The sequence below is a fragment of the Populus alba genome, chromosome 9 (genome assembly GCF_005239225.2).
Source record: "Populus alba chromosome 9, ASM523922v2, whole genome shotgun sequence".
Taxonomy (NCBI): Eukaryota; Viridiplantae; Streptophyta; class Magnoliopsida; order Malpighiales; family Salicaceae; genus Populus; species Populus alba.
The window spans coordinates 1172203-1182489 of NC_133292.1; the positions used below are offsets into that span (position 1 = coordinate 1172203).

The window sequence follows — 10287 nt, forward strand, 5'->3', positions numbered from 1 at the left end:
ACTCACAAGCATAGATTTCACACCTACCAGAAGTGTCATCACTCCTTCCTAGCTACCTCAACATTTATAGTTCTCCGACCTTTCTCCGTCCATTTTGATCTTGAAAATTGACCACCATGCCTAATCTTATTGTGATCGACCGCATAGCGATCGGAAGTGTAGGGGTTGACTTTCATCCTAATGCATTCAAGGCTGCGTTGGCTGAGTTCATCAGTACTTTAATTTTTGTGTTTGCTGGACAAGGGTCTACGATGGCCTACAACAAACTTACATCAAATGCACCAACATCCCCGGCAGGGCTGATTGCCGTGGCACTAGCACACGCATTCGGCTTATTTGTGGCAGTTGCTACCAGTGCCAACATCTCCGGCGGCCATTGCAACCCTGCTGTTACTTTTGGTGCTTTCCTTGGTGGCAACATTACTCTCCTCCGTGGGATTCTTTATTGGATTGCACAGCTCCTTGGTTCAACCGTGGCTTGCTTGCTTCTTAAGTTTACCACTCATTACATGGTGAGTAGCTACATCATAAACTAAGAAAACTAAAAGTAGAAAAGTGCTTTATTTGAGATTTTCTTGCTAATTGTTTTGTATCTCCAAACTTGACATTATATATTTTGCTAATTATCATGATGGGAAACAAAAATTTGTGCAGACAGTCTCAGTGTTCACTCTGTCCCCTGGGGTGAGTGTATGGAACGCATTTGTGTTCGAGATTGTAATGACTTTTGCCCTAGTTTACACCGTATATGCAACAGCCATTGATCCAAAGAAAGGTGATGTGGGAGTCATTGCACCTCTAGCCATTGGCTTTGTACTGGGAGCCAACATTTTGGCTGGTGGAGCTTTTGAAGGAGCAGCCTTGAACCCCGCGGTGCCTTTCGGACCGGCTTTGGTGAGCTGGAACTGGTACCACCACTGGGTTTACTGGGCTGGACCTTTGATCGGAGGCGGGCTTGCCGGGGTTGTTTACGAGCTCATCTTCATCAGCCACACTCACGAGCCACTGCCCGTTGTAGAATATTAGAGAGAAATCCATGGATCCACCAGTCTCTGCTATTTATTATCGATATTTAATTAGTTAATCAAAATCCGAGGTTTTTTTTTTTTTTTTTTAATTCTGTTTAATTTGTTTAAGACTACGTTGAATTCTTCCTTGTTATTATTGTTGTGAGAACTTCAACTTGTCTTCTAAGTTGGTCGTTTTGGTTGTTGGGCAAGCATGTAGGAGGTATTGTTGTGTTAATTATCTCCTCACTATTATTGTATGGTTAATTTATTTTTAAGGTCATGTGTTTTTATGGTCTCATATTTTAGGTTTAACCACCTTGCTTTTGTCGTTTTGTGTTGCTTGAGGTAGAGAAAATGTCTAATCAAGCCTGGGTAGAATGGTAGTTGATAGCAAATTGTGGTCAATAATTGTGTTGAATTGCAAGAATCCAGAAATATTTGCAGGCTAGGGCCGCCCCTAAATAGGATCCTGCTTTTTCTTCGTTAATTTCCTATTTTCATGATCGCATTTGTTAGCAATATCATTATGAATTTTATTAAACAAAAGTAGAAGCCTAAGAATACATGCTTCTCCATGAACCTAGAAAAACCCTCCAAAATAAATTCTAAAAACACCTATTATAGCTTGAGCTTAATATTCAATTGGGGCTTAAGAAGTATAGGCTAGTATGATAGCTCAACTTTATAATAGGCAAAATGCATGGGCTAGGGTATCTTGGCATGTGCCTTGTCGCACCCGACATTGCGGCGGCCCTAAAATTTAATTCTTGATTATGAAAAAGGAACAGATTTCTAGCATTTTATTCTTTTAGGAAAAAGATTTTGTTTAAGGAGTCATCACCTAGTATTATGGTCACTAGGAACCCTAATTAGTCATCAGAGATTCTATGGTACGGAACTGATTACGTAAAAGGAAAGATATTAACACCCCTTAAACGTTCTGCCTGAAGCAGACTGTATTGCTGATTTTGTCTTAAATTGCTAAACATTTATTCACTTATGCTATGATGATTTGTTTATAATATTCTTGACTCTGGCGCCAGCGCCAGTAAATATTCGATCTCGAATAATTCCAACTCTGGCGTTGATAAAAATTCCCCCCCAAAAAAAAAATCCACCATGAATAATTCCAACTCTGGCGTTGGTAAAAATTCATAGCTGTGAAAAAATCGGTGTGTGTATATATATATATATATATATATTCATGATCCTGATATCATTGAATAAGTTGATAAAAATATATTTTTTCTAAGATATTCAAAAAAATTTATTTCTACACTTTCTATTTTTTTCATTTTTATTTTTTTGGTTTTTTTATTTTTTGGGCTGGGCCCAGCTCAGCCCATAGGGACTGGGCTGGACCCAGCCAGCCCGGCCACTGGCCCAAGCCAGTGGCCCGGCTGAGTTAATGAAGCACGCGTGAACTAAATCACGCGTGCATGAGCAGGCAAAGAAAGTGAATTAAAATGAAAAGCGGGGAAAGAGAAGCCTACTTACCTGGTTCTGGAAACACCGAAGGCAGCAGCAACACTGGTTCTGGTCACGGGGGCTTTCCTCTGCTTATGTTTTTCCTTTCTGCTCGTCTCTTTCTGTGCTCACTGTTCTGCGTTTCGTTTTCTTTTTCTGCGTCCCCTTCCTCCGCGTCTTCTGGTTTTTTTTTCGCTGGGTTTTTGCTCCAGTTCCCCCCTGTTTCTCTCGGTTCTGCCCTCAGTTTTGCCCCAGTTTTTCTTCCTCGTGTTCGTGGCTTTTCTTCCCCCCCCCCCCTGTTTCTCTGCCCAGTCTTCTCCGTTCAAGACGAAGATGATGGTGGTAAAAACACAAGGTCTGCTGGTTGATGGACCAAAATCTTCCCTGGTTCTGTTTCTCTCCCCTCAGCCCCTTGTTTTTGTCCCTCCCCCTTTTCTGGGTCTCCCCTTCTCACGGTTTTCCCCAGGTTTTAGTCTCTCTCCTTGCCGTGCATCGCTTTTTTTCTTCCTTCAGTTCTTTGTTTTCTATGGCTTTATAGCTACAGGATGCCACCGTTACCAGGTAATAAATTGGCTGTTATTGCAGGAGTGATGGCGATGCATTCGTTTTTGTTCGGTCGAGTGAAGAAGAAGATGAACAGTGTTGATGGACATGGCTAATTGCATTTTGATCCTTGACATTTTGAATTTTGGCAGCCCAGTCCTTGGGTAAATTGTAATTGAACCCCTGCATCTCCACGTCATTTTCAAGCTGGTCCTTGTATTTTAAGTTTTGCAATTTGGACCCCAATTAAACCCCAAACTTTGATATTTCTTCAATTAAGTCCCTGATTTCATTAATTAAATTAATTCCAAGCCAATTAAGTCCAAAAACTTATCAATTCTCCAATTAAACCCTTGATTGGATTAATTAAATTAATTTTTAAGCTCAATTAAGTCTCAAAACTTATCAATTCTCCAATTAAACCCTTGATTTGATTAATTAAATTAATTTCAAAGTTTAATTAATCCCCAAAACTTCCAATTATGTTACCCTTAACCCAAATTTTAATTAATTCTTTATTTATTTTATTTTTACTTGTTTTTCATCATTTTTTTCAGTAATTAAAATAAAATAGTAAAAAATTAGGTTATGACAGTAAAGGGTTAGATACCCAAGCACCCTATTGGGCTTGGACACGCACCTTGAGCCTAAAGGGATGCTAGGGTGGCCAGCTTTTATGCTAGGCTTTGGAGGCATGCCCAACAAGATGGGTAGATAGACGCATTTTTCACCTTTAATAGATCCAAACTCAACACTTGCCAGATATTTTTTTGGAACCCCACGCGAGTTTCTTAATCTTTTATACTGATCCAATACGTATTATTTTGAGTAGAATACAATTCAAAATATCATAAGGGTGAAACTACATTTCAACCCATTCTCTCCACAAAAAGGACAAGATTTATGGGTTATAAATACATAATGAATTCTACAAGTCAAAGGTTCACAATCTCTTCATTCTTAATATTTTTAGCATATATATTTTCAGAGTCTATTTTTCTAAAATATCATTGCACTTTCTCTTTCTACAAAGTTAATGCTTTTACCATCGAAGAGTCTCCACGTACATCAAAGAGGACCTTTTACAGGTACCACAACTACCAGACACTTGGCTTACTATACATCACCTGTTACAACCATAACTATTAGTCTTGATACGAACCTTGTGATCACATGATCACACAACTCATAATCAAAATTTATATCTAATCCTAGAAAGCTAAAAAAGATATGATAGGAGTGTGACATAGTGAAAACTTATCCCAAAACACTAGTACTATTGTAATAGAATTAAATGATGCCACGAAGCTAATTAATCTTTGATAAGTCAAATTCAGTTTGTTCAAGAACCATATAATACATGAATCTCTCTCACACGTTTAACTGAAAATTTCAGAAGTATTATTCATTAAAGGTGCTAAAATTCAGGCTTACATATGTTTAAATAGTTTTGAGAAGTTAACTCTAATTGATCTACTCTTGTGGGTTGAATTAACCTATTTACAAAAACTGACCCAAAACCTTTACTAGTAAGCCCAAACCCTGATCCAAACAAGTCTTAGATCCTAGTTGAAAACAAAGTATTAATTAAGCCTAAACAAGCCTTTAAGTTGTAGCTAACAAAATAAAATAAAGGAGAACTTGATGCCTCTTTGGTTTCCATATGTCCTAAGTCTTTATCAGCCGTGAGAAAAGAAGAAGAAAAGAAAATATTGTAGGTCTGATACAATACTTATTTATAGCTTATAGTGTTGTCCAATAATCCTATGAACTAAAGGAGAACTTGTTGCCCCTTTGGTTTCCATGTTAGAATAAGATTATGACCTCAACTTTGTATTTATCCTTGTTTTGAAAGGAAAAAAGGATGTTGCCTTTAATGCTTCTCTTTGTCATTTCTTGGTATCCTTTCAATACTTGAAAACACAATTAAGTTATTGAATTATTCTATGTGCACAACAAGAAAACTTTGCCGCCACATGTGTTTTTTATGTCAACTTGGATTTCTTTGTTTTCTTTGTTGTGTTTTCTCCTTACATTGAAATATCATATAATAAGGTTGGCCAAAACTGATACAAAATTGACATCCTTATTGTCGAAACTTCATGGCCTAAATAAGGGTGAATTAAGCCCCTCTTGCACATGGATTAAAAGTATTGAGGTTTCTTCTTGATGCTCCAAAGGATCCCCAAGTTCAACCTTGGCTAAAACTTGCACAACTAGTCCATTCAATTCTTCTTTCATTGCATTCACTTTGAACCTTGTGATGGACCCATTTGGGACGTATAATGGGTCCTTGGTGTTCTCATAGGATGATCCACATCATCCTTGCTCTCCTTAAAAGGGTTCAACCTCGAATGAAAACTTGTGTCAAATAAAGTTAGATCAACAACATTAAGGGTAACACTAACATCATATTCATCTGAAAGATCAACTTTGTAGGCATTGCCATTTATCCTCTCTAAAACTTGGAATGAACAATCACCACGAGGCTATAACTTTGATTTTCTATGGTTAGGAAATTGTTTATTATGCATGTGCACCCAAACTCAATCATCGGGTTGGAAAATAACTTGTTAACACCTTTTATTTGCTTTAAAAGTGCATAAAAATTATCTCATATTTGCCTTCTTTTCACCATCTAAAATTACCATTTCTTCTAAAAATAAATGAATTACGCCTACAAGTGTTAGTGAATTAAACCTATAAAAAAATTTCAAAAGGAGAAATGTATAGTTCTATTATAAGCAAGCTCAATAAAAGACAAACATTCTTTCCAACTTTTTAGATTCTTTTGAATAACAACATGTAAAAGTTGTAATAAAGTTCTATTCACTATCTAAGTTTGTCCATCTGTTTAAGGATGACAAGTTGTCGAAAATAAAAATTTAGTTCCTTATTTCCCCAACAAAGTTTACCAAAAATAGCTAAAGAACTTAATATCATGATCTAAAACTATACTCAATTGGGAGGTTTGTAGCTCCATATTCATTCATTTGAAAGTATCAACTCAATTAACCTATAATATGAAAATATAGTGATGGCCGATTGGGAATAAGATGTTATTAAGTTTTTTTAAAAGAAAATAAGATGTGAATGTTTAATAAGAGTAACTGATCTTTGTAGAGAGGTGTTTCTCAGTTAAATAGTGGCAATTACAACTTCAGAGATTATAGAAAATACCATATTCATTCACTTGAAAGTGTATACTCGATCAACCAAAACCATTGAAGAATAAGCTAAACAATGGTTAAATGACGCATTGTCTAAGCTAAACCCTAAAAATTAGGATTTTTAATTTGGTACCTGACAAATTTTAGTTTAGTCCTTGTTCTTCCAATTGCTTTTAATTGCACTCATAATTGTCTTCCAAACTTTTAACTTCATGCAATTTTACTTATGCCAAACTCAATCATTAACCCCAAAGTTAGCGCCATTTCATCTTGGCCCTAGTTTTTCATTTGTGCATTTGGACCTTCAATTGACCATCACACATTCAATTTTCTTCAATTTAACCAATGATTTGGTTAATTTCAGCCCCTACAATTATGCGTCTTTTTCAACTTGATTTTTTGTTTTGGATTTCTTCAATGAATTCTCTAATTGCCTATCAGACTTTAATATTTATGCAATTAAACCCTTGATTTAACCAAATTAACTTTTTAAAAATTGCAATTCTACTTTTATACTTTATTTTCTTCCACTTAAAGCCTAAATTAACTTCAAAAATTAATTTTTCTTACAATTAAGTCCTTAATAAAATTAATTAAGCCTCCCAAAATACTCATTGAGTTCTTACCTATCCAAATTTATATTTATTTACCCCAAATAAAAATATTTTCACCAATGAAGTCTTTTGTCAATCAGAATTGGGTTGTCAATTTTGTAAATTTTATACACTTTGGTCCTCCAACTTTTCTGCTTGTCACTTTGGTCCTTCACCACCGACTTGGGCAATCTTCTAGGCTTTCTTCATGTATATCCTCTAGTTGTTTGGATTTTTTTTTCTCTTTCTTTTCTTGGGGCCTCTTATCAATCAGAATTGAATTGCTAATTTTGTTGATTTTATATGTTTTGGTCCTTTAACTTTTCTGCTTGTCAGTTTAGTCCTTCACCACCAACTTGTGCAATGTTCTAGGCTTTCTTTACTCTAAGAATGCCTTTTTAAACAAGTCAGTGGCTCTAAGGTTGCACAAATAAGTAGCAATTTATTAACAAAATATATGAGCTGACTTTCATTTGGCTACGTTGCCCCCCCCACCCCCCACTCCTTCAATTTCTTCATTGATTCTGTGGACAAAACGTAAATAGAGAGGGGGGGGGGTCAGTTCATGTAGAGAGTAGAAAAAAACTGAAATTGTTCTGGACTTTTATTCTGTTTGCGGCAAAATTAATTTTTCTTACAATTAAGTCCTTAATAAAAATAATTAAACCTCTCAAAATACTCATTGAGTTCTTACCTATCAAATTTGTATTTATTTACCCCAAATAAAAATATTTTCACCAATAAAGCCTTTTGTCAATCAAAATTGGGTTGTCAATTTTACGAATTTTATACACTTTGGTCCTCCAACTTTTCTGGTTGTCACTTTGGTCCTTCACCACCAACTTGGGCAATCTTCTAGGCTTTCTTCATGTATATCCTCTAGTAGTTTGGATTTTTTTCTTTCTATTTTTTTCTCTTTCTTTTCTTGGGGCCTCTTATAAATCAGAATTGAGTTGCTAATTCTGTTAATTTTATACGTTTTGGTCCTTCAACTTTTTTGCTTGTCACTTTAGTCCTTCACCATCATTTTGGTCAATGTTCCAGGCTTTCTTCACTTTAAGAATGCCTTTTTATACAAGTCAGTGGCTCTAAGGTTGCACAAATAAGTAGCAATTTATTAACAAAATATATGAGCTGACTTTCATTTGGCTACGTTCATGTAGAGAGTAGAAAAAAACTGAAATTGTTCTTGACTTTTATTCTGTTTGCAGCAAAACGATACAGGTCGTGGGAAATTAGTATATTTCATATTGGAGTTGCGTTTCTTGGACAAAGAAACAAATTAAAAGCCATCCATAAGTACAAAATGTCTCTAGATTCATGGCTTCTAAATGATAAGCATGATGATTATTGTCTTAATCTCATTTTTAACTCTTCATATGCTCGAGAGAGGGTAGAGGCAGGGCTAAACAGATGGATTAAGCCGTAAAAAGTTCAAATCCTTGATTCAAAAGAGCCCCAGTAACCCATAGCTTCAAATTTGGCAAGTTCATGTCCTGCTCACTTTCTTTAACCTGTTTCGAAAATAATATATAATTTATTTATCAATCCATGAATAAACAACATGAAGTAATCAAAGAAAGCTTAACGAAGATAGTGAAGAAAACTCACATTCAAAGTAAATGTTAATACGAACCCCTCAGAAGTTGTAGCCAAGTTTGAGTTTTGAACACTGAAGCTTGTAAGGGACTCGAGAGCCCTATAGAGCGAGGCTGCAATGCCTTCTCCCTTGTTGCACACCAATCTCACGTAAAACCCTCTTTCTTCCACTTGAAACACATCCATCTAAAACCCCAGATGCAAAGTCAAACAAGTTATAATAGTATAATTACTTGTTGTGCTAGTCAAAATAAAGTATCATAATTAAACAAACCTTGATGATCTTCTTGCGAATTGGATGGTTGTTACTTGTATTTTGAAGATTCTTTGGATTTCTATTTGACCCTTGATATCCATGTGATCCTAAGGATGATTCAAGGCTGGCAATATCAGCTTTTAGCTTATTGGCTTGCATTTGCAGCTCTTGCACATATAATACGGCATCCCCAATTATGGAGGCCTTGTCCATCTGTAGTTCTCCAACGATTAGTGTCATGATATATATATAGTCACCTGGGAATATATATCCCTACTGTTACAGTACAGCAATTTAAATAGCAAATGAAGTCCTAAATACATTTAACAAAGTAAATATTTCTTGCTCGGAATCGAAAACTGATAATCTCTTAACTTATAATGAGCTTGAGCATTCGAGCTTGTCTGGCATTAATGGTAATGTCAAAGTTAAAGTAAGGTCAGGATCACATATATAGGAATACATACCTTAGTTATATTAGGAACCAAGGACCGCAAAGCATAGAGCTTCTCCTTCATCCTACCCCTCCTCCTTCGCTCCGAAATCAATGTCCTTGATCGATCCTTCTTCGTTTTCTTAGTCGTTGTGGTGGTTCCAGAAGAGTCTTCCTCATCAGTATCTTCTTCAGCCCCTAATCCCATGTCCCCGTCAAAACTCGGCAATGCAAAGGGGACGTAATTGGGATCTTGTTCCATTGCACTAGAAGTGTGTGTAGGAACATGGTTGATGAGATCACAATCAAATTTATCTCCTGTGGACAGACCAAATTGGTTATCCACCAAAAAGCCATTGATAAGATCACAATCGAAAGCAGTGATTTCATTCTCTCCTCGAATTAGATCAATGTATCGATCGAAGTTGGCTTCATCAATGAAATCATGCAACTGAAACTGATAATTAGTCTGCACTGCTAAAGAGTTTCCAGCTGGATCATCCATCCTATCCATTCCTTGAATAAGAGAGGTCTCTTTCAAGTAAAAATTGATGGGAATTGGGAGGGCCATAATCATCTCCTATATAGAAGAAGGTTCACATGAAAAAGGGGGTGTGAACGGAATCTAGATGGAGAATTAATCTCTGACGTTGGAAGTGTTTTTAGTTTATGTTTGGGAGGTTTCTGAAACAATAAAATTAAAAAATAAACTATGGCTTTTAGTGACTTGTTAGTGCCTCCACGAATTACAATATTACAACTCGTCATCTTAGATCCTTCGAAGGGATTGACTTCGACTGTATTTAGTAATGTGATGTATATTTATTTTTAAAATAATTTTTTATTTTATTTTTGTTATTTTTACATTAAAATTATTAATGTACAAAACGAGTCAATCTTACAACATTGAACTTCTGTTCTTAGGCTCTGTGATCTTTTATTTGTTTCAAGCAGTCTTACAATATTGAATAGAGGAAAATGGAGCTTTGGGTCAGTTCGTTACTTCGAAAAGACCAATCCCAAATTAAGGAACGAAGAGCCTTCGCTTCAAAACACATGGGATTGACGAATTAAATTGCTCCCCTCAGTTCACTGCCCAACCATTGATTCTTCATTACTTGGTTTTACAAACAAATATTAATTTGCATCTTGAAGTTGGCTGATCGAGGATCTAGATTGATATAAATTTAAAAAAATAAAAAAAAATAATTAATCT

At 35.8% G+C, this 10287-nt stretch overlaps 2 protein-coding genes across 2 annotated transcripts; one reads left to right on the forward strand and one right to left on the reverse strand.

The window, feature by feature from the left end:
• On the forward strand, positions 1-1308 carry LOC118034760 (aquaporin TIP1-1). The gene is made up of 2 exons (XM_035040149.2): positions 1-512; positions 655-1308. Exons 1-2 carry the CDS (start codon positions 117-119, stop codon positions 1024-1026), a joined length of 768 nt encoding a protein of 255 aa, XP_034896040.1. The 5' UTR covers positions 1-116; the 3' UTR covers positions 1027-1308.
• A 6642-nt stretch (positions 1309-7950) lies between these two features.
• LOC118034756 (transcription factor FER-LIKE IRON DEFICIENCY-INDUCED TRANSCRIPTION FACTOR) lies at positions 7951-9629 on the reverse strand. The gene is made up of 4 exons (XM_035040138.2): positions 9106-9629; positions 8657-8851; positions 8395-8568; positions 7951-8297 (listed from the first exon to the last, which is right to left on the reverse strand). Exons 1-4 carry the CDS (start codon positions 9583-9585, stop codon positions 8202-8204), a joined length of 945 nt encoding a protein of 314 aa, XP_034896029.1. The 5' UTR covers positions 9586-9629; the 3' UTR covers positions 7951-8201.
• Between the last annotated feature and the right edge of the window lie 658 nt (positions 9630-10287).